Here is a 22,544-nt window from a genome sequence, read left to right as displayed (position 1 = left end):
CTTTCAAACAAACTGATGTACTACGTACGTCAATATGCCCCGTCTATTGCACCCCAGCATCTTCCGTATAATGAGCTCGTCCCACTGATTGCACCGCTCCCGGAATGCTGATTCTGTACAGAATAGCGTCCCATACGAAAGCCAACTAGCTTGACCAAAGCCGAGGCATACACCACCCGGTGCGATGTTGGCAAAGCACTCTGTCTGCAGCATGTCGTCCAATCGTACCAAGATATTGTCTTGCTCCATCATTGTCAGTGCCCGATCCACGTCACCAACTGCGTGATCTGAACGAATGTAAAACAAAACAGACATGGCCGTGAAATGCTTGGAAGTGATCCGGGAGATGATATGAGGAATCCAGGACCAACCAACGAAGGGGTGGTACAGGAGGATTTCCAATTGCCGCAACCTTTCATGGCGTGACAGGTTGTAGTGTCGTTCTACTGACATTTATGATCAGTCACTGGGCAACCCAAAAGTAAAAATGCATGACTTGCCTACAGTGGCGTCAATAGTACTGTCACTCACGGAAAGGTTAGGAGCGATCAAGGATCTGAGGACTTCTACCGAAGCGGCACTTGCATCCAGCAAAGTCTGGCTTCTGCTGCCCATCGAGACTATGTTCACTTCGCCATAGACCCCGAATGTGAGATAGCGCACTCGGGAGGCCTCCTGGATGATGATTCGTACGAGGAAGGCGTCAACTGCGGGTGCAACCCATAGCACGTTGATACTCTCCAGCCTGAGATTTGCAGAGTTCAGCGGGGGAGAGACAAGAGAGGCAGGGTATTTCTGTGAGCAGGCAACACCGGACAACCATAGATGTGTCAGTCCAGGGAGTGCTGAGATGAGGTGGGCCAGCTGGGCGATGCTCGGCGCGACGATATTAGTGATCTCTAAGTGGCGGACGAGGTTGAATGTGGCGAGATATCCAAAACCTTCCATCCACATTGAGCCAACGGTCCATTGTGCATCTTTAATGACGATTCTTTGCAACGCCGGGAGCTTCCCGGCAAGCATGGCGGTAAACGATTGAAGGTGCTGAACCATAGATCGCTGCCCAGATGCATGACCCGAGATGACGACCTGTTGGACGACACTGCGGAGGCGTGGTCTGTCGCGGAGTGTCCTGAAAAGTGTACGGACGTCGTCCCGGTCACGGAGGTGAACGCGCTGGCGGAGATGGTACCACGTGTGATAGTACCAGTCCCTGCATACCAGTGCGCACGATCGAAGAGCTAATAGGTGTGGATTCCCACTGTCCAGTCGATAGGCGATATCCAGGCCCGCAGCTACATGGTCGATGATGCGTCCGCAGATCTCGGTGGGCAACCGCGGAGCTGGAGCATCCTGAGGTGATCCTCCGGGGGCGGTCGTCCCACTAGTACATGTCCATCAGCAAACGTGCAAGTTCCTTAGCCGACTTAAACGGCGCTTACGTCGCTTTGTGTCTTACGTTCTCTTAAGTTCTGTCTTAGCAATTTGCTTGAGCCCCTTACGACGCTTGACAAGCTTGATCGACGCGAGCCCTCCCAGCCACAAAATAGGCGATTCTATCTAAGCGCTACCAAGAGTTTGTAAGGAACTTCAACGGAACAAGGATGTAAGTAGAATCAAGGGCAGCGGTAAAATTCTGTACTGAATCCATTGATATGTACTGCGTGGCAGACGAACATAGCCTGCCAGAGCACAGTCACGGTGCAACTATCTACCATATGATACATGAATACGTGTGACATGTACCATACAAATGCGCCGCGACGATCGTCTCACCCGGTGCGTGTGCGACGTGCAGACGCAGTGGACCGGATGTGGGCCTGCGTGCTTCGGGAACAAGGGCGCAGCGGGCGCGCTGTTCTGCGTGGCAGGGAAGGACGGCGGCGTGGGCGAGGTGTATACATACGTTGGTCGTTTGCCCGTGCGTGTACAGTCTGCGGATGGATTGGACAGGTTAATGTTCACACATTTGATGGCAAATATACGTACGTACCCCGCGTCCCATCCCCTTCCTGGCGAGACATTCCAGCACACCATCACCGCGCCGTTCGCGGGACGTCGATACATTACATCCAGTGAGGGTTAGTGTCCGACTCGGCATCCGTCGCGGCTCGACGACTGATGCGTGCACGAACGCTGAGCTCTCAGCTCGTCACGCGTCACGTCGCAAGTCTCCCCCTTACGCATGCCCCGCTCGCCGGATGTCGACCGTGTCCTTGCCTGTTGCGCCAAATGGCACACCTCAGCGGATCGCATTGCGTCCGACGCCCAGCTCGCCGGGCGTAGATCTGTCGTGTCTTCGCACAAAGTTGACCTTCTTGCCACCGCGCACTGGCAGAGTGCTCGTTCAATAGCACGGCGCGAGACGAGCTCGCGCTACGTGTCCAGGACTCCAGGGCTGTGATCTCGCCATCTCCGGTCAGCCTGCCGAAGTAGTTGATACTTAGCCTAGTATCCCGAGAGTTGAGCCTATTGTGGGTGTCAGTACTTCAGTGTAAGAGTGGCTTGGGAAAGCAAGTGCAAAGTTCGAAGTTCAGACGCGCAGCCGTGGCGGGCGATGCGTCCAGTGTTTGGTGATGTTTGCAGGATTTGCCACGTCACCGAACTCGGTATTAACTTCACACAGGTTGAACCAGTGCCACGGTGACTTCCGAGTCTGTCGCCTCCCCTCGTCTGTTGAATCCGGGCATACTTGCTACGGCACATTGCCTCTCGAACATCCCTCTTTGGCCGGCCTCAAGGGGCACACGCGATACAGACACATCCCCGTCGTCCAGCGGCCAGCCGGCACGCTCAAACACCGCAGCCACGACAAGCTCCAGCAACGTGGGGAGATCGTTGCTGGAGCTAACGGACGGCTAGAGGAGCAGCGTGGGCGCGAGGGTACGAGGGTGTGGCAGTATGGCCACCAACAAGGTGAGTGCCCACGTTGTCGGCCACAGGATGCCAGCCCCACCGTCTGCGAGCCGGCCCACGCCTTCCACAAGCCGCTCCCCATCATCTACAAGCCCGGTCATCCTGCGCACTGGCCCGTCGCGCCCGAAAACACTGAGCATGAATGAGGCATACATGAGGCCCCTCGCGAGCCCGACAGACTGCAGCCCACCACTCTCACTCTCCACAAGCCCCGCCCGCCATTCACGAGTCCGGGAACATCGGCGACCGCGCACGAACCCCCTGCACACCAATGCGCCAAGTACGCAAACGCTAAGCACAAGCCCTCTGCGAGCGAGCCCTGGCCCGCCGTCTGTCAACCGCGCTCGCGCTTGGTGAGCTACCCCCACTGTTCGCTAGCAGCAGCCCGATGTACGGTACACCGACGCGGCACGCAGGAGTCCGCCGATGAATAGCAGCACACCCTTCATGCGCTCTGTCTCACCGTTGGTGAGTTGGCCGCGCGGTTCAGCAGGCCCCGCCCGCCGAGTATGGGTCCGCCGTCCGTCAGCCTCGCTGCCATCTGAGCGCCGCCGATTCACGCCGCGTTACTGCACTTCCTCACCGACCTCCGCCACTCCCTCTGCCTGCCCGCTCATCTGCGTGCCGACCCGCGGACGTGCCCGCGGACCCGCCAACCCGTGTCAACCCGCCTGTGACCCGTACCCGCAACGGCGGGTCTGTACCCGGGCGGGTATGGGTACGGGTCGAGTCAGATACACCCATGGGTCATAAGTCATGTACTGTACATTCGTAGCATCGCCGTGTCGGATCTCATTTGCGTACAGTACATTTGTTACATCGCCAGGATTGGTTTCCGCATTGTCCGTAGCATGCTCTATCCCAATCTCAATAATACTTGATGAATGCTTGAATATCATGAGTGCCAGCTTGTTTCCCTTACACGATGTCTTAGGGCTGCTTTTCGCGCTTAAAGCCCAGCTTAAACCATCCTTACTAAGGGTGTCAAGGGCTGGCACCTTAATCAAGAGAATGGATCTTCTTGATTAAGCACCGTTCCTTGAAGTCCTTATCCACTTAAAGTGCTTGGTAAGGCCTTTAAGCACGGAATAAGGAACTTGCACTTTTGCTGATGTCTCGTATCAGCATCTCTCGTGCACCGCCTGGATTCGACACTCACTTCGAGGCACCTTCTTTCATTTCGATGGAGTTGATCATACACCCGAATCGTCAGTGCGACTTTGTCGGGAGACCTTGCAAGGACAACGAGTTCGCCGCGCAAGGAGGAGTCGACGGACGTGGAGGAGCCCTACGCACAGCTGATCCTGAGCCTGAGACGACGTCCGTTCAAACGCAAGTTGTTCAAGCATACCTGATCGACTGTAATCCCGGTGATTTGACGCCAACGACACGAGCCTTCTGGCAGCTCGTCAGCAGCGCGAGGCAATCGTGACCTCCGATGTCTAGCGAGGCTACCGGCACGTTTCTGGGAGGTAGATTAGCACTACTGAAACATCGACCACACAGTGGTACAAAGTCGCACCGGTAACGTTCGCGATAAACCTTCGTTGCGCTAGAAAGCAGCAACGGCCGGGGGACAGAAGGGAATGGGCGGATCTAGTAGAGGGTAGCAGGTGAGATGATGGTAGATATCGTACATCAGGAAAGTGACTTTCGCGTCTAACTTGCCTAATTCAGGCATTTAGGCACTTAGGCCAGTTAGATCGAGTGTCTAGGTTAAGTAGATCCGTTTCTGAAGTTAGAGACTTGTTAGACGGTTAGTTGTGGGGCCAGGAGGCCAGTAGACGTACCGGAGCTCGATTCAATCACTCAGGCAATCAGGTACCAGCTAAGAATGTATTGCATTCAATCAGTCTACAAATACAAAGTACGGTACTTGTCACTACTGTGCTAAGGAGCCTCGAGAGCACGTTTGCGAGCTCCAGGAAGAGCGCCACCGTCCGCGTCGCACTCGTTGAATGGGTGAGCCAAAGCTTGCCGGCACGCGGCTCGTTCGCATACTTCGACCACGGACGCACTTGGCTCGGATCGTACACGACAAGGTCAAGGTGCACGTCCGCAGTCGTCTTTACTATCACATTGATGCCCCACTGCTTTGTGTGAGAACCACGATAGCTCAAGATGGTTGTGGGACACTCACTACTTGGCGAGTACACCATATGCGCCGTACAATGACGTCGGTGCGTCGAGTGCGCGAAGAACGTCTGACACCGACGCGGAGAAGTTGCGCGACGTGTCCAGCAGCAGTCTACAGACCACAGTACATCTGTCATCATGTCAGCTAATGGCGACTACCTAGGACAAGGTGACGTACATGAGTAGGTTTGTCCTCAATGCCCAGGGGTGTGTTGACCGCGCGGACTGTCCCCGGGTACTCGTACCATAGCTCAGACTGTCCGAACAAGGTCAGGCCGCGGTACAGACCGAGAGTCAACATTGCTGTGATGTTCTTCGGCCCTCTCCTCCGTCGTGATTGTGTTCACCTTCGAGAAGCTCCACGAGGTACGCCGCCGTCTGGAACATGCTGACATCGCTTGCGCCGCGGTCTACAACGAAGCGGTTAAGACTATGAATGAGATCGAGCAGGCAAGGTCGTAATGCAGGGTGCGAGGGGATGTGGGAGCTAGGAAAAAGTGACTGGACACTCAAGCCACTCGAGCAACTTGAAGTGGCCAGAGCGCCCGGACCTGAGATGCGATCGCGAGAAGCGAGGCTGCGACAATGGGAGCGATCCATTGCGCAACCTCGCTGGGCTGCCGACATTGAGTATGAGTGCTGAGGCCTGACTCAATGGCGTCGAGGATGGGTCGCCCGCCGTTGTGAGGGAGAAGTGCCAGCGACGCAGGCCGTACGCACCATCACGGTGTGACTCAAAGCGGAGTTACAATTCGCTTTAGGGCAGACATGCGGCGGCCTTGCGCAGGTTTGCGCAACGCGCAACTGCGCCGCATCTCAACCTACATGTAACATCAGTAACATAGTCTCAACAAAGATGTAAGTAGCTTCCTCCGAATCATCGCAGCCGTGGGCACACTCACCGCTCACATCATCAGGATCTGTACCTCATCCGTGCTCGCTCCGAGGCTGTGCAACGACGTCTTCCGTAGTGCTACCCTCGGAGTCAACCCCGTCGAGAAGGTCCTCCGTGACTCCAAGGTCGACAAAAGCCAAAACACGCGGTCGTACTCGTCAGCAGTTCAACACGTATCCCGCCGCGCGGCCCAGAACTTGCACAACGCGCGTGCAAGCCCGCCGCCGAGTAACATGGCCCCGCGACGGTTATGAAGAGCGCGGGGCAAGGAGGAGACACCCAGAACGCGAGGAACGCGCGGCAAGGAAGATACAAGGAGACCACGAAGAGGAACGGGGGGGAAGAGCATGTTGAACGAGCACAAGGGCTCAACACTCAAAGGTACGCCCTCGCCGGATGCAGCTATCTTGCTATCCCCCTGTGTATCGGCCAACGAAAACGTTCGCCGCGTGCGGATTGCGCGGACATGCCCCGGAATGACCTAAAGGTCATGCGCTGTCCAACGTGCGGCGAGGCAACGGACATGCGTCGCTGCATGCCCGGTGTCCCCACCTCTTCCTGCCTCTGCACCAATGAGTCACGAACGCGTAGCTTGCAGTGCGCTCTGCACGAACACGCTCCGGGACGACCTAATGGTCGTAATTGCTATGCTCACCTGTTCGCTCACTCACCCGCCTGTTTGCAGTCTCTGGCTTGTTCATATAGGCATGTTTGCCCGCTGGTCCAGCCGACCGTTCATCCGCCCGACTATGTACTAGGCACACCCGCTTGTCCGCCCGCCTGGTCGACCGGTCGCCCGTCCTGACCCGCGTGAACATGTAGATCTCTCGTCAGAAATGTTTGAAGCCGGAACATGATTCACATCGTGCAATAGCATGGTATTCACCGCGCCGTGCTGTTTGTAATGATCCGTTACCGTAGTGTGTTGTATTAGTGTAATACACATGAATGGCTGCTCTACTGAAGGTATTAAGCCGGCTGCACAGGCCGAAACTCGTTAGGAAGTGAGATGAATTAGGCACGAGTTAGGTGGGTTAGACAGGTTAGGGCAAGTTAGATGCCGTGACGCTTTCCTGATGTAGTGAGTAGCGCTTATCGGAACATGTAGAAGCATCGCATACACATGCACGAACTTCACTCGGAGTTCTCTCCTATCGCTCCAGGTGGTCACCGCAGCCCGTGTGACAGTAAGCACCGGAGAACAAGCTCCTGAGTGCTGAGCCTCAGCCCACGACTGGACGGTAAGACAGCCCCAGTGACGCAAAGCTATGGTTGAGCCGTCTGGTCAGTAACATCCGGCCGTCGGCGAACACAGCTAGGACCATAAGAACTCGGATACGGAAGACTGGTGTCCTTGGGAGCAGTGCAAGTCGTGCTGTCGGGCGCGCGAAGAGATGGCTGAACCGTCGATAATCACGAAGTCCCGTCTGAACACATGGTTCCGATACGGCGGTCTGTGTACCAGCAGACCATATCAGTATCAGGCTGCGCAGTTCTGAGTGGACGACGAGAACAGAGATGTCAATGTCACATCGAGTCCATCCGGGTCGTTCACGTCCGACATGCACACGTTTCATTGAGGTACAGAACACTTACGGGCGAGTCGTCGTCCAATACATAACGCGCGATCGTATACAAACAGCTACTTCGAGCCTGCCTTTTCATTGACGGGAGATCGAAGCTTAGTAGGCGGTGATGTCCTCGCGCTTGTTCAGCAGCCTACCCTCCATACCGCCTTCCACCATGAGGACTTGGCCGGATACGTGTCCGGACACTGCGGTCGACGCCACGAAGACAACCTGAGACGCGACGTCCTCTGGCGTAGCGACTTTCTTGAGCGGCGTGCTAGGGACAGTCGGTTAGATACGTGATTATCGGCAGTACAATCGAGGACGGCTTACGTCGCCAGCGCGTGGTAGATGATATCAGGCTGCTTCAGGGCATGCTCGGCCATGGGGGTCTTGACCCACCCTAGGGTTCGTAAGAACGCTGCTCGGGTGAGGTGTAGATCCTTTACTCACCCGGAGCGATGCAGTTCACTCGCCCGCGTGGGGCGATTTTGACGATCTCATTCTTCAGCGACATGGTGAAGCCGTACATCATTCCTGTGTCGTCATAGTCAGTAATCCGCACCGCTAAAAGAATTCACCGACAGTACAGACCACTTTTGGTCGCGGAGTAGTCGGCATGGCCAATCTCGCCATATTTGCCCGCAGTGCTGCCTATCATGACGATGGACGCCTTCTCCTTCTGCTCCGTGGTGGCCCCTGCCAGTTGCTTGAGGTACTCTCTGACGACGAGGAAGGTAGATGTCATGTTAGACGCGAAGGTCGACTCCCACTGCGCGAGGGACATTTCCGCGACAGGCACATCTGCCGGCGGGTAGTACCCATGGTTCGCGATCAGCACCTGCACTGGACCAAATGGGCACCCCTTGAGTGCATCGAACATGCGCAGCACGTCTTCCTCCTTGCTGAGGTTCGCTTGCGCCGACTGCACACGGGAAGGTCCGAATTCGGCGAGGAGAGGCTCGAGGGTTGACGATGTGGAGTTATAGTGAGTAGTGACATTTGCTCCGCATTCTATCCCAAATTAGATGTGTGGCATAGCCATGCGCAGGCGGTCGAGCGAGACATTGAGTCAGTCCGCTATGCAGACTATACCAGTAAAAATATGGGACTGACTGAGGAAGAGGCGTGCCGTCACCAGGCCTATACCACCGCTAGCACCTGTTCCGGTTGTTATGATGAGGTCCTTTGAAACATCACTGGGAAATGCGTTGGTTATGCTGACCTGTTACGAGGACATGGACGCCGTTGAGCTGCAGGTCCATTGTTAACAACTTTGTGCAAGATTCAAAGCTCCCGATGGATCTGTATAGTAGTCGGCGTCTATCATAAGCTGTACAGTGTACTTGTAAGTGCCAACACTCACTCGCTGGGCACCGACTTCGTCGTTGTTGCCGTCGTCTCTGTTGTCTGAGCTCGTCGTCTTCTCGTTGGATCTTACTGACGCGAGCGCCCTCTGGTGAAGGTCAACGATAAGGAAGGCCGCGGATCTAGGCACTCTGTGATTCGAACGGACCTGCGGCAGGCCGCAATACAAGCTTTGGATCCCACGGAGTATGGGAGCCTTTCTGAGCCGGAGAGGTAGCCTGCTGGCGAGCTTGGGATGACTGGAATCCAACTGTTCAGTGCACAACGGCGTCGAGCAATGGAGATCGCATCAGAGCGCCGTATTTGAAAGCTCACCAGCTAGACAAGCTTCGACAACCTCGTCGCGAAGGCGCTGCCGTGCGCTGGAGTTATCGGCGAAGTTGTGGAGATTGCGCTCTGGCATGTTCGAGGACGTGTCCATCCCGCCCATCGTGAGTGTTCTTCGAATAACGTTGCGGGCGGTCTGCTCGTCAGCTCACTTCGCGGCTCGTGAGACGCTGTTCTCGTGAAACTTAATTCAGACTACTCCTGCGTTGTCGGATTGAGGTGTATCTCTTTTGTCGTGCTCTTCACGAGCACTCTCGGGTTGTCACGGTGTCGGCTCGCAGCAGCCTACGTATGCTGCAAGTATGCTGCGCGGAAAAATGTGCTTTGGTGCGCGTCCAAAGGCGGATGCGTGCTCCCACTTGTCTGTCAGCAGCGACGAGACGCCATCACAATGGCCAGCGGCTTAGACATCTCGAAAAATGCTTCGCAGATTCTTCCTGGAATTGTGTTTATGGCTCCCATCGCATACAGGTATGCTCTGATCTATGGCTGTCTCGAGCACACGACAAGATGTGCACCATTCACAAGTCCCTGTATCGTCATGGTGAGCTGCACGCTATCCTAGATTGCACTCTGTTAGCTTAAATATGAACATTCATCACCAGACAAACCTCCCAGCAGGGATACTCCGCCCGTTCACCCTCCGCTCCTCGGAGAACATCGCATTTAACGGAGATGAAGTTGTCTTAAGTGACAAATCACGGCATTACACCAGGATTGCAGGAACTCGCGACCCCACTCTCTTGGCAGCACACCGGACCCTGGCTCTAGCTTCTGTTATTACCGGCGGCGACCGGATTCATGCAATCAGCGCCAGCGAGGACATCGTAGCATTTGTGATAGTATGTATCAGTCCACTAGTCTGTCTTAAAAGAGATCCAAAACGTGCGTACGATGCTGACCCCTGAATCTGAGATACACACTCCACCGTATATAGGACGTCCGCAAGCTCCTCCGCACCTTCGAGGCGGTTCCTCCTGTTCGCCCACGACAGGGGCCCGTCCTCCCCCCGACAGCGCAAAGGCCGCGAGGCTCACGCCGCACAGGACGCCTCCCGCGTTCTCCTTCGTGAGCGGGCTAAGGTCTGAGCGCCCCCTCGATCGGCCCCAGCAGGGTCCCAGCCTCACAGGCGGGCGCGGCGTACCAGAAACACAGCTGCATTCCTTATCCCGGAGAAGCCGTAGCACGGCCCACCGAGACAATTCAGCTGGTCTCGGCGTGTCCGCCTGTGGGCGAGGTCCGTCTTGGTTCTGATATGGCTTGGTCGCGTGAAGGTGGAGGGACCATGGGATGTGGCTTTGGAAGACGTCGCGGGGACAGGGCGGACACTGCGTTCGTACGCGCCGACTCCGTCTCGTCGTTGCAGCGCTCGGCTTCGGCTGGGGCGCATATGTGGCGGGGGATCCTGGCATATTGCAACGACGGGAGTGGTCTATGGTTTCAGTGCGTGTGGCGGTGTCTGCCCCTCAGTTCACTTCGCGGCTCGCGAGGCACCAGCTGCTCTCGCGAAACTCGATTCAGACTATTCTTGCGCTGTCGGATCGATGCCTAATTTTTTCCTCACCTTGCTCTTCGTGAGCACTTTCAAGCTGTGCTGACGTCGGTCGCCGGGAGCACCATATGTATGCAACAGTTGTACGCCCCTACGTTGACACGTTGACCTCCCTGCGCCGGCTTTGTGTCGAACCGCGAACGACTAAGTTATGTCGCTGCAGACCATGTAGCCCGGAACGCTGGCCCACGGCGCGCGGTAGTACTTCAGGGTGAGATTAGCCTTCGAATACGTAGCCACCCGGGATTCAGTTGCGGAGATCGACTCGTGGACAAGGCAAAGACCGCAGCTCAACGTGACATTTCGCAGTGGACTATGGAGACTCGAAGGTGGTAGGTAGTGGGATGGCGGGACCAGCCAGTAAGTACAACACTTACCAGACTGAGCGAGCGGTGTTTGACCGGCGTGGATTCCTCCTCCTCCTCAGCGTGACTTGTACGCGGCGCGACGCGTTCCAGCGCTAAGCGCTAAGGCCTAAGGAGTCCGTCGGTCCTCCGACTCGTCGTCTTCGAATTTTGCGATACGCAGTCTTGCTTGCCTCTGCGACGCGACCGGAGAACCAAGTCTGTCAGCTATACACCATGCAGACCGAACAGCAAGCCTCGTTGAGCGGTAGCTGCCACTGTGGCGCGCTAACCTATACCACTAGGTCCCAACCAGTCTTCACAGGCTATTGTCACTGTGCGAAATGTCAGCGGCTCACAGGTCTGTAGCTCCTGGTACGGGTGCCACAGACGTTATACTCATAGGCTGCAGGCGGCCCATTTGTACCGACCCTTCACTTCCCTCTGGACGCCGTCACTTTCTCTGCTAGCTCAGATTCCGCGCGGCACACGTATGCGCCCGCATCACATCCACACGAGATACGACACAGATGCGACATTTGCGGCGTCGGAGTAGGGTCTGTCAACGAGAGGCAGGGGCGTACCGCTGTGTGGGGCGGAACCTTGGCGCGGATACCGGTCGCCGGTGAAGAGAGCGCGGGGAGGATAGCGCAGTGGGAGAAGATAAGCCCAGTTTTGCATTGCTACTACGGAGCGCGGATGCTGGACGTCAGGGACGGTCTGAGGAAGTACCGCGAAGGTGCAACAGAGGAGGCGGGCTCGCCCGGCTCGTGGGCTGTGCGCGGCGGAGACATGGATGAGATGGACGACCGTGCAAATGAGGTGGATCTAGACGAGTTGGACGGAGAGCAGCTGCGGGGAGGTTGCTTTTGCGGGAAAGTAACCTACGCGTTCTCTGCGCATCACGTCGTCCGAACGGCGTACTGTCACTGTACGCAGTGCCAGAGGCTCACCGGTGAGTGTTGCTCGAGCGCGTTGCTCTGCGTTGCCCTTTGCTGGACACGTCCGAGGCATATACTGATGTCTTGGTCCAGGCTGCCCGTTTATCCATACGATCCACCTGCCCTCTACTGCCGTCTCTCTCAGCATACCGTCATCGGGAACGGCCGCTCAGCCATCCGAACTCGCCGCCTCTGCCATAGACATCAAGTCTCCGCCGGGCGCACTTCGTGCATACAGCACCGCGGTCAAGCCGCACAAGACTCGCCTGCGATGTTCTACATGCGGGACGTGCGTTGCATCAATCAACAGTCGGACGGGTACAACATCTGTGTGGGGTGAGTTGTTGATTCCGTCTGACGTCGTGCCTCGAACTTGAATGCTCCGAGTCCCAGCTTGTCTTCTCGCGAGGTACTTTGGCTGATCGGCGCACTTGTCCTAGGTGTTCACCTTGCGCGTTTGCCTGCGGGGCAAATCTACCATTGGGACAAGGTATATACAGCATACACAACGGCCGGGATAACTGATGTGGATCGCTACTAGGTTCAGCCCACTGCGCATATATTCTATGGCACGCATCTGCTCGCAATCAACGATGGACTCGGGAAATGGTCAGGATATGAGCACAGCAGTGATAGATTGGATGAATAGAAGCTAGCGGTAAGTCTGGATCCCATACCAACTACCCACGAGGTCGACATGCAAACCGACAGTTCCCGCTGGTTGGTTAGGCACATGCGTCGCTGTAAACGTAGCCCCATCCTCACGCCCAACTCAGCTTCTGACTGGAGGTATGCTAGGTGATATGCCCTCCATTTTGTCGGCGACGCTTACCCGACGTCATGGGTTCGGGGAGATACCCGAGCCTCCCGGGCATAAACTACACAACGATCAGCAACTGCGAGGCCGTCCGTGGCACGCCGACATTGTCTTGCAAAGACTTCGAGAACGCCTGCGAGGAACACCGTATGATCAGCGCAAGCGGAGCACTCGCGCCGCAGAGTGCGCAGCCCGGGACGTTTCCTCGCAGCGGACGAGCTGAAGATTATGCTTGCGTGCGTCGTGATGCGGTATGACGTGAAGTTCCGGGAAGAGGGCAAGAGGCCGGAGAATGAGTGGTTCGCGTATTACTACTATTATACGCATATCCGGTGAATTCGTTGACGTCTGTTTGGCATCTCCCACATGCACATCCGCCGTCTTCGCCTTTCCCTTTATGTTCGACATTTGACTCATCTGATGACCTTCCCTTTCAAGGATAGGTTCATCACGGTCAGCCTCATGATTTGCTTTAGCTGCTTGCTAGGAACCTAGTACTCCTCCTCGAGCTCCGCATTAGGGGCCCGGGCAGCTGTTTAGATTGTCGCCCCTACGTGTGCGCAAACACCGACTATCGTAACCTCCGTCACCTACGGTTTTCTCATACTCGTTCAAGCAACCTCTGAGCCAGCTTCAAGCCAGCCATACCGGCCACGCGGAGCGAAGCGAAGCAATCCCTTGTGTATGCTACCCTGCGCAGGACGCTCAGGTGTTGTTCAGGAAGCGACGTGTGGCATAGTGCTGGCCGAACGAGGAGTGGTAGTAGTTAGTGCGAATATCTTGATATTGAGAGATTGTGTCAAGCGATCTGGCAGATGTGGAGTACTGTATGATACAAGTGTAGTTGGGGCTCATACGATGAATTACGTGGGCTTGTCAAGATTTACCTCCATCGGGAGCTGCGGGATCAGCCCGTCCTTCGTGGTGTCGGGTAGACGAGTTACGACGCCCGCCAGCCGTGTACCGCTGTACGTCTCGTACGTAGGCTGTCATCCATTGTGCAGTCCTTTTATAAGTGTGTTTCTCCTGATGCTCGGAGCAAATACGTGGTGAACAGCAGTATGTATAATTGCTCGTTTGCACTCACAGGACTCCATACATTGATACCGGCGACGGTAAACGACCAAGACAGTCATCCTGACGTGTCCGTCGTGTGTTCAGGCTGATCCTCTCCGAGTTGCTGCGCGCCTCCTGCAGTCTTGGTCTTCGGAGATCGTATCTTTGTCTGAATTCTGTGCATGGCACGCTGCCAGTCGGAGCGCTCTTCTGCACCATGTGCAGTGCTAAGGGGGGACTCAGCTTATCTGCTTTCGTACAAACCTTGTACTACGTACGTCAATATTCCCCGTCCATTGCACCCCACCAGCTTCCGTATCATGAGCTCGTCCCACTGATTACACCGCTCCCGGAATGATGTTCCTTCACCAAACAGCTTCTGATACGAGAGCCAGCCATCGTGATCAAAGCCTAGGCATACGCCACCCGGTGCGATGTTGGCAAAGCACTCTGTCTGCAGCGTGTCGTCCAATTGCACCAAGATATTGTCTTCCTCCATCATTGTCAGTACCCGATCCACGTCGTCAGCTGCGTGATCTGCACGAATGCAAAACATGACAGACATGGCCATGAGATGCTTCGAAGTGATCCGAGAGATGATATGAGAAATCCAGGACAAGCCGAAGGGGTGATACAGGTTGATTTCCAATCGCCACAGGCTTTCATGGCGCGACAGGTTATAGTGTCGTTCTACTGACGTTCATGATCAATCAGGCAACCCAAGAGTAAACATGTATGACTCGCCTACAGCGGCGTCAACAGTACTGCCACTCGCGGAAAGGTTAGGACTGATCCAGAGTTGGAGGTCTTCTACCGAAGCGGCACCTGCATCCAGCAAAGTCTGGCTTCTGCTGCCCATCGAGACTATGTTCACCTCGCTGGCCACCCCGAATTCGAGACAGCGCACTCGGGAGGCCTCCTGGATGATTCGTACGAGGAACTCCTCAATCGCGGGTGCAACCCATCGCACGTCAATACTGTCCAAATTTGCAGAGTTCAGCGGGAGAGAAACAAGAGAGGCTGGGTGTTTCTGCAGTGAGCAGTTAACAACAAGGAGCCGTAGAAAGCTCAGTCCAGGGAGTGCTGAGATGAGGTGGGCCAGGTGGGCGATGCTCGGCACAGTGACGTTGATGATCTCTAAGTGGCGGACGAGGTTGAATGTGGCGAGATATCCAAAGCCTTCCATCCTCATCGAGCCAACGGTCCATTCTGCATCTTTGATGGTGATTGTTTGCAACGCCAGGAGCTTCCCGGCAAGCATAGCGGTAAACAATCCGAGGTGCTGAACCATTGATTGCTGCCTAGATGCACGACCCGAGATAATGACCTGTTGGACGACATCGCGGAGGCGTGGTCTGTCGCGGAGCGTCCTGGAAAGTGAACGGACGTTGTCCCGGTCACGGAGGTGAACGCGCTGACGGAGATGGTACCACGTGTGATAGTACCAGTCCCTGCATACCAGTGCGCACGATCGAAGAGCTAATAGGTGTGGATTCCCATCCAGTAGATAGGCGATATCCAGGCCCGCAGCTACATGGTCGATGATGCGTCCGCAGATCTCGGTGGGCAACCGCGGAGCTGGAGCATCCTGAGGTGATCCTCCGGCAGCAGTCATCCCACTACATGTCCCGTATCAGCATGTCTCATGCACCGCCTCAACTTGACACTCACGTCAGGGCATCTTCTTTCATTTCGGTACAGTTGATGATACACTCGATCCGTCAGTGCGACTTCGTCCGAAGACGTGGCAAGCACAACGAGCCTCAGTTCGCCGCGTAAGGAGGAGCCCACGGACGTGGAGGAGCCCTACCGACGGCTGATCCAGTGAGACCAGAGGTCTTCGTTGCCGGTCACTTGCGCCAGAAAGCGGCAGCAGTCGGGGGATAGAAGGGAATGGGCGGATCTAGTAATAGCTACTAGTATGTAGCATTTTCGGAGCCTGAAAAACCTGGTTTGCCTGCGGTGACGTCTCGTTCCCACGCTTACATCCCTGACAGTAGACAGATAGTGGTAAGAACTTCTCTTTCAATGACTATCATTTCATCGTAACATCGACATTCGTGCACCCCTCACAAACCCCTCAAAGTCTCCATCACTGGAAGTGTCTCCGACGCTGGCCATGCTGCCTGTAGAGCTCATCCGTGAGATCATCTTCCGTTATGTCGACGATGCTACGCCCGAGAAGCCAACCGACCTGGTCCACCCCTCGCCTTCTTCGCGCAATCAGTGGTTCGACGTTAAACCAAAGGCGTATTGGGATTCCGTCTCTTCGCTTAGCCTGGTGTCGAGGGTCTTTCGTGATATCACTTTGGAGGCGTGGTTTCAAACCTTTGTAGTGCGTAGACCTAAAGTACATCTGACGGGTTTGTCAACCATACCAGGAGTGTCGCAATGGACAAGGTACGGGCCACATCATAATATGCAGGACACGCAGCTCATTTGCGTAGGGTAGTGCACTGGATCAATCCAACTAGTTTTTCGGAAGGGTTGTCGCTCGGGCACTTCTCTTTTAAGCGGAGTCTCATGGCGTTCGTCCGTTTACGCAAGTTGCGAATCGCCGCGTTTCCCTCTAATCACTCCATCATCCTCCTGGAGATGTTCGAGGAGCTCCCGCCCACTGTGGTCGAGCTAGAGCTGCGGTACCATGCGTGGCCGAGTCCGCAGCAGCTCGTTCCTACAGCGACACTTCTGCCAAATCTACGTGTCCTAGAGATGCATCAAGAACGCGCGTGGTGCAGCCTTTGCAATACGTGCAATGTATTGCGTCTCAGGGACGATCCAGTCACCATCACTTATACCAATGGTGACGGCCTCCCTGTGCGTGCATCCGCCTCTGTTCGTTCCACGCCGACATCGCCGCTCACCTTGTTTATCCCGCAGAAACTGTACAACCGCTACCTGGCACCTTTATTACATCTGCGCACGGTGCGCTTGAGTGCTGCGTACACTCTGTACGGGTCCGTTGGGTTGCAGGACCTCAAGACGCCATGGCGCGGCGAGTGTGGCGAGTGCACTTCGCTGCACCTCACCGACGAGGCGTTCGTGGCCGACTGGGAGGCCCAAAACAAGGAGGAACCGCGTCCGCCCTCCCTGCGCAAAGTAATTTGGACATTTGCGCCCGTCGAGGAGGAGGAATCTTCAGAGGAAGATACTGAAAGCGACTATGTGGACGACTTGACGCGTCTCCAAGAACGGTACTGGATGGAATTGGACCATGACTCGGACGATGACAGTGGATGGGACAGTTTGGGGAGCGGCGATGAAAATTAAGGTCGACACCGCCTTGGAGTCCCCTTTTTGGGTATCATAGGCAAGCACCGATAGTCGTGTCGTATAGATCAGGCAGATGATCTCACACCCCTCTATCTATTTGTCTAGCACGTAAAATAGAATACATGGACATTGATAAACCAGCCAGTACGCTTCGGTGCATGCTGTAGTTTTATTCGCTCGCGCATATGCATCGCCCTCCTCGCCCTCTGTGGGACTGGCAGCCGGAAAGTAGGTTCGCAACTACAAAGGCACGCACCACGGCACCTCTGGTTATCATACCCGTAACCTACTTCTTGCGCGTCAAGACGACGGCAATGGAATCTCATTGCCTCTCATGCAACTGATTCGGACGGCCGCACTCGCGAGACACAGAAAGAGAGCGCCGAATATCCCATCTTCCCGCATACACAGTTATCCAGTCATCAAAGTCCGTGGCAACAAGGTCTAGTACCAATCAGAGAGTGACTGGGACACAACCAATATGAATGATACCGCCTTGGTCCTACTGGAACGGTCAATCTCCACTGCGCAGGGCATTAAGAGTGACTTACGAAGCCTTTGTCATCGCGGCCGACAGTTTCGTAGCTACAGGATTGTCTGATGGTCAGCGGGCTGCAGCCGATCTTGTTGACTTCCTCGAGATCGTCGACAACGACACCGGTGAGTGCGCGAGCTCTGGGACCGGTAGCCGAGCCCGCCTATATAGAACCAGACGTATTGTTAGTTCCCAGGTTCCTGCAAGCTATGAGAGAGCTCATGGTGGTGGACCGTGGTCGTCCGGCAGCATTGCGGATCGCCGGCTCCATTGCACTGGCCGATGGTCGAGGCCGCAGTGGATTCGGTGGTCGTGGTTGTGGGCTGCTCCCAGGGATTCGCGAACGCGACGACGGTGATGAAGGCGATGGTGACGATGCGAGGAAAAGCAAGCATGATGTACAGACCGGAAGCGAGGTTTGCTGATGCGAGTCGAGTGTAGTAGTTCGTTAAGTTCCCGACGAGGAGAACTGGGCACCTGTGTCGAACGTCCGTGAGGGGGATTCCTTGAGACCATTGATCGTTCACCGCAGCTTTCCCAGCCTACCGGACTCGCCCCACTTGTCGAGTCCGACGCTTGCGCGCCAGGCACAGTTCCTGCGTTACGAGAGGATGTAGTCTGGTCGGAATTCGTCATGAACGTGTGGAGGAATGTGACCCTTACCGGGAGACGGCCTTTACGCCACAGTCCTACATTGAGGTAAGCGACGGCGTACCTAGCCGGAAGCGTTCCTTGAATATTCCACAGGACAGACTTGATGGAGAACTAGGCACAAGTTTGACGATTTGACGCATACCTATGGTCCTCATTTCCTGCCAGTGGAAGGACTGCGTATTCTGGCGGCTCATTCGAGAACGCGTCATGCATGTTTGAGCTTGAGGCGTGTCAATCCCGTAAGTCTAGCCTGAGGGTACGCGGTCCATTACCGACGAGCGGTCCTAGTCAAATATGTTCGCGCCTCAGAAATGTCACGGAACAGGGCATGATAGACGAGGACTCCGTATTTCCTAACGGCTACCGCTCATCACAGTCAGTCACGCAGGCCATGATATGAAGCCTTGTACATACCTCCCACCAGTAACGCTCGTCGATATCAACACTGAAGCAGCAGAGACAACTTACCGAATGTATGGCAGAACGGCGGGCCTAAGTCAACTCACCTATCCGAGTGTTTCGCTGTACCTGATGATTTCGCTGACGGACGCGTCGATAGAATTGAGCGGATATTTGTGTCAGTGTACGTCATGTTTCGGCAGGTCTGGGCTCTGACAACATTCACATTTGTTCGCGGCATATCACATAAACTCACCTGATGCTACAGCCAGACTCGGCTGAACCAAATATCGTCAATGATGAGCAACCTGGAAAAACGGACACAATCATCATCTCAACGTAGTGCACAGCATGAACACAATTGTACAAATTCAACGGTTACTGCTCTTGTTCCCGTCAGTGAGCAGTTCACAATCGTTCCCACTCCACGACGTCCATACGGCGCATAGCTTCTCGTCCCTGTACTACAGTGTCAGCTTTCTGTGGCACCGCCGACATCGTCAAAACCCTACCTGGGCTTGACAATACGGTGTATACATCAACCGCATTACTACCACCCTTCGTTGTTCCTGCAGCCGAACAAACGGACCAATCTTGAAATGAGGCATCACTTCAGACCGCAGAGGCCGACCACCTGCGAGGGTCCAGGGATTACGGCGATTACCACACAGTAGACAGTTTGATACCGGGCGACGACGTACCGCAACAACCGACGCGCGCCCATGCCCACATAATGTGACTTTCCTGAGGCCCGTCCGTAAAACGGGGTCAGCGTGTTGCTAGTACGAGGTATGAGGATAGCTGCACGTTCGTCGGTTACCAAGGCTGACGTACAGTACGCAGAGGTGGCGCTACGTACCCAGCTGAAACCTGTCAAAAATTATCGGAATGAAGGATGTCCGAAGACATCAGCAGCGAATTGAGAAATCCGCGGACGTGTTATACTTCATTTCGAATAGGCGGGGCCGAGCCAGAAGGGCCCCATCCCTGACTTCAAATTGTCAGCGGCAAAGACCGAATACATCGCGAACCTGTGGCAGGAGGTGCGATGTCGGCCGGTGTTCCTTGCTGGTCTGACGAATTCTACGTTCAAGTCCAGGATCAGTACATCGCGCAGTAAGCTGAAGCAGGTCGGTTTCTACGAGTTGGACTCGACGCATTCCATCAATTAAGCTTAAGCTTAACCACAGTGATCGCAAGCTTGAGGCTAGTATCAGATCACGTACATCAACAAGATATTGACATACCGGCCGATATCAGCGTGTTTGCTCTGTCACTCTTCCGATTGATTGGCCACGCAATGGAACACATCGAGATCGAAACCGCGATACGTATGCTGATTCTTTTCTTGCAGCCCAATACAAATGCGCCGCACCGCTCTGTCGTGCCTGGCAGAACATATTCCGGCGCCAATCTCTGCAAAATGCCACGTCAGTTTCGACGTTGGAGTACGGAATTGGAATGCCTCAATGAGGCATAAAATTGTATCATACACGTACAATGCGGAGCCGGGCTTGGGAATACAGAGAGACGGCAGACTTCAAGGCACCTTCAGGGAATCATATAGAGACGAAAGCCCTGCGTTTGCACTCATAGAGTACCCGTGACAGCCCGACGGAGACAGGGAGGGCCACATCCTACACGTCGGCCAGACTGAACTGATCGGCGAATAGCTAGTGACGATATGGCACTCACACAGCAACCTGTATTTGCATCACCGTCGGCCGCGAGGGCAGCGGAACAGTGGGTCCGGGAGTTAGGTCCGATCATCACCCGGGACACCTGGAGGTCTTGCGATTGGAGGGGCTCTGAACTGGATGAAAGGAGTACCCCTGGAAGACACGAGAGAACGGCGGGACTGATGAAAGAGGACCCCATTCCCGCTCTCCATCGTGACAATGCTCGAAAGCAATCGAAAGAGACGTCACTTCCGCATCAGACGAGTATGTTGTGCCTGCAGACTCGAAAAAATTCTAGTCAGTGCCCCACTCAATCCATAACACGAATTGCAATGTCTACTGACGCAGCTTTTTTGGCGGACTTGAAGATCTAGCTGTTGAATGTCATGAAGCGTCAGCACGAGTATAAAGGCAGTCTGCGCTGAAGCCTACCTCCCTATCCCTCAGCGACAGCTCGAAAACGCCGCAAGACTTCATCTGCCTCAAGCATACAGCTAGCTACCGACAATGTTCTCGTTCACCCGCCTTCTCATCGCCGTTGCTCTTGCCACCGCCGCGCTCGCAGGGGAACCCACGACCACCGTGACCGTGACCGCCACACCCACGGCTACGTCCGTCAGCCAGTGCAACGTCTCCGGCAGTGCGCAGTGCTGCCAGACGACTACGACCGTGAGCGTTTCACTTTTGGTCGTGATGTTTCTGCATGCAAAGTACTCATCTGTGATCCTTGGATAGGCTGGGTCCACAGTGGGTGCTGCTGAGCTCGCGCTCCTCGACATCGTCGTAACCGATCTCACCTCCATCATCGGGATCGGCTGTAGCCCGTTGACTGTCGGTCAGTCCTGCAGCAGCACGCCCGTGTGCTGTGACGAGAATGGCATTGTGAGTCTAATTTGATTTCTAATTTGTGTACCGGGTGAATGGAGGCTGACTGAATTACGAACAGGGCAACCTCGTCTCTATCGGTTGCGTGAACATCGTCCTGTAGGGACAATGCGTCAATGAAGGGGTGGGCGGCTCTTCAATGCACAGTGCACGATCGTTATCATAGTTCAGATGTGAGGTGTACTACTCACTGTAGCGACGCCCTCTGCCTGCACCCTCTGAAAGCGCACTGCGCATCGTACTTGTAATAAAATCAATGAAGTGGACTGGGGACAAAAGTGTGAATCAGTGCAACAGTGAAAATCGACTTGAACGCGCTTGGGGGACCAGGCTCACATGATGCGCATACATCCTTCTCACTGGCAATGATTCATAAGTTACTCACCCATAATCCCATGCCACTACGCAAATCCTTGACTTGAGTTTCTCCTTGCCGAGTGCCGCTTGTTTAAGTGTTCTGAACACTCAGGCCAGTATGACTTCAGTGCTTATGAACTTGAAGCTGCGTGGGCACGGGATGCAAGTCGCGAACGAGAGCCCGCACGGTGGTGCTTCGATGCGGGGGGATATTGGCTGAAATCATATTCCGTGTCGTTCCCATCTTCCAAATAGCGCAGAGGAACAAGTCAAGTAAGATTGCATGCTCAGGCTGTACTACGGAGGTGCATGGCCCAGTGCAGGAACAGTCATGGTCGCGACCTGTCCTAGTCGCGACGCGTCGGACGCGTTTGCCATGCGCCACACCAGCCACGCCGTCGTTCCCACGCCACAAAGCAGCACAATTTTTGCGCAACCGTCCAACTTGAACGTGATACGTTACCGGTATATCCTCAATGCACATCGTGTACAGTTCTACTTATGCCCATCATTTCTAGCGGGCTACAATTTCTCGACTAGGTCGCCTTTTTTCTCTGTGTCAAGGGAATCAAACGTGCGCCAGGAGCAAGTACACCTCTGACGAGTTTAGCAGACAGCTTAGAGACTTACCAAGGAGTTCGGCGAACGAGGCCAGTGAATAGTTCATTTTTATATTGCTAGTCCGGACGACACGCTCCTGGAGTTTCTATGCCCGGCGCAACACGAAGGCTTTGGCTAGAAACAATCCCAAACCCATGGCACCGGCTTTGCATCGGGCGAATGACGAAAGCTGACTCGGAGGCTCAAGTTATTCATCATGTACCGACAGGGCAGCCTAGCAT

The 22,544-nt window shown here is 55.1% G+C and overlaps 9 protein-coding genes across 9 annotated transcripts; 4 read left to right on the top strand and 5 right to left on the bottom strand.

Annotated features, from left to right (window-relative positions):
• Positions 1–801: 801 nt before the first annotated feature.
• On the bottom strand, positions 802–1,335 carry C8Q71DRAFT_688313 (uncharacterized protein; the record flags this gene model as incomplete). Its single annotated transcript, XM_047919831.1, has 1 exon — positions 802–1,335. A coding segment is annotated over one exon (534 nt), but the record flags the coding sequence as incomplete, so codon positions are not given.
• A 6,096-nt stretch (positions 1,336–7,431) lies between these two features.
• On the bottom strand, positions 7,432–8,911 carry C8Q71DRAFT_789203 (uncharacterized protein). Its single transcript, XM_047925250.1, is given in 9 exon segments — positions 7,432–7,792; positions 7,849–7,918; positions 7,969–8,052; positions 8,110–8,529; positions 8,632–8,676; positions 8,741–8,784; positions 8,797–8,826; positions 8,869–8,870; positions 8,884–8,911. The coding sequence occupies 6 exon segments, from the start codon at positions 8,778–8,780 to the stop codon at positions 7,630–7,632; spliced, it is 822 nt and encodes a 273-aa protein (XP_047773283.1). The 5' UTR covers positions 8,781–8,784; positions 8,797–8,826; positions 8,869–8,870; positions 8,884–8,911; the 3' UTR covers positions 7,432–7,629.
• A 354-nt stretch (positions 8,912–9,265) lies between these two features.
• On the top strand, positions 9,266–10,880 carry C8Q71DRAFT_394704 (uncharacterized protein). Its single transcript, XM_047918289.1, has 4 exons — positions 9,266–9,314; positions 9,378–9,754; positions 9,816–10,052; positions 10,126–10,880. Exons 2-4 carry the CDS (start codon positions 9,602–9,604, stop codon positions 10,462–10,464), a joined length of 729 nt encoding a protein of 242 aa, XP_047773282.1. The 5' UTR covers positions 9,266–9,314; positions 9,378–9,601; the 3' UTR covers positions 10,465–10,880.
• A 1,027-nt stretch (positions 10,881–11,907) lies between these two features.
• Positions 11,908–12,696, top strand: C8Q71DRAFT_717723 (Mss4-like protein; the record flags this gene model as incomplete). The annotated part of the gene is made up of 4 exons (XM_047921185.1): positions 11,908–12,067; positions 12,141–12,383; positions 12,488–12,537; positions 12,589–12,696. 4 exons carry the CDS (start codon positions 11,908–11,910, stop codon positions 12,694–12,696), a joined length of 561 nt encoding a protein of 186 aa, XP_047773281.1.
• A 1,388-nt stretch (positions 12,697–14,084) lies between these two features.
• Positions 14,085–15,828, bottom strand: C8Q71DRAFT_394690 (uncharacterized protein). The gene is made up of 3 exons (XM_047918288.1): positions 15,592–15,828; positions 14,665–15,539; positions 14,085–14,610 (listed from the first exon to the last, which is right to left on the bottom strand). The coding sequence occupies exons 1-3, from the start codon at positions 15,609–15,611 to the stop codon at positions 14,165–14,167; spliced, it is 1,341 nt and encodes a 446-aa protein (XP_047773280.1). The 5' UTR covers positions 15,612–15,828; the 3' UTR covers positions 14,085–14,164.
• A 95-nt stretch (positions 15,829–15,923) lies between these two features.
• On the top strand, positions 15,924–17,224 carry C8Q71DRAFT_818287 (uncharacterized protein). The gene is made up of 3 exons (XM_047926143.1): positions 15,924–16,320; positions 16,368–16,737; positions 16,801–17,224. The coding sequence occupies exons 1-3, from the start codon at positions 16,040–16,042 to the stop codon at positions 17,188–17,190; spliced, it is 1,041 nt and encodes a 346-aa protein (XP_047773279.1). The 5' UTR covers positions 15,924–16,039; the 3' UTR covers positions 17,191–17,224.
• Positions 17,225–17,647: 423 nt separating this feature from the next.
• C8Q71DRAFT_862998 (uncharacterized protein) lies at positions 17,648–18,123 on the bottom strand (the record flags this gene model as incomplete). Its single annotated transcript, XM_047928106.1, has 3 exons — positions 17,648–17,695; positions 17,745–17,891; positions 17,962–18,123. The coding sequence occupies 3 exons, from the start codon at positions 18,121–18,123 to the stop codon at positions 17,648–17,650; spliced, it is 357 nt and encodes a 118-aa protein (XP_047773278.1).
• Positions 18,124–20,148: 2,025 nt separating this feature from the next.
• Positions 20,149–20,818, bottom strand: C8Q71DRAFT_394361 (uncharacterized protein). Its single transcript, XM_047918287.1, has 3 exons — positions 20,805–20,818; positions 20,281–20,735; positions 20,149–20,197 (listed from the first exon to the last, which is right to left on the bottom strand). Exon 2 carries the CDS (start codon positions 20,657–20,659, stop codon positions 20,372–20,374), a length of 288 nt encoding a protein of 95 aa, XP_047773277.1. The 5' UTR covers positions 20,660–20,735; positions 20,805–20,818; the 3' UTR covers positions 20,149–20,197; positions 20,281–20,371.
• Positions 20,819–20,967: 149 nt separating this feature from the next.
• On the top strand, positions 20,968–21,448 carry C8Q71DRAFT_727887 (fungal hydrophobin; the record flags this gene model as incomplete). Its single annotated transcript, XM_047921902.1, has 3 exons — positions 20,968–21,129; positions 21,196–21,342; positions 21,407–21,448. 3 exons carry the CDS (start codon positions 20,968–20,970, stop codon positions 21,446–21,448), a joined length of 351 nt encoding a protein of 116 aa, XP_047773276.1.
• Positions 21,449–22,544: the final 1,096 nt, after the last annotated feature.

This window comes from Rhodofomes roseus, assembly GCF_022264815.1.
Source record: "Rhodofomes roseus strain CIRM-BRFM 1785 chromosome Unknown C8Q71scaffold_35, whole genome shotgun sequence".
Classification (NCBI taxonomy): Eukaryota; Fungi; Basidiomycota; class Agaricomycetes; order Polyporales; family Fomitopsidaceae; genus Rhodofomes; species Rhodofomes roseus.
This window is presented reverse-complemented; position numbering and strand designations above follow the sequence as displayed.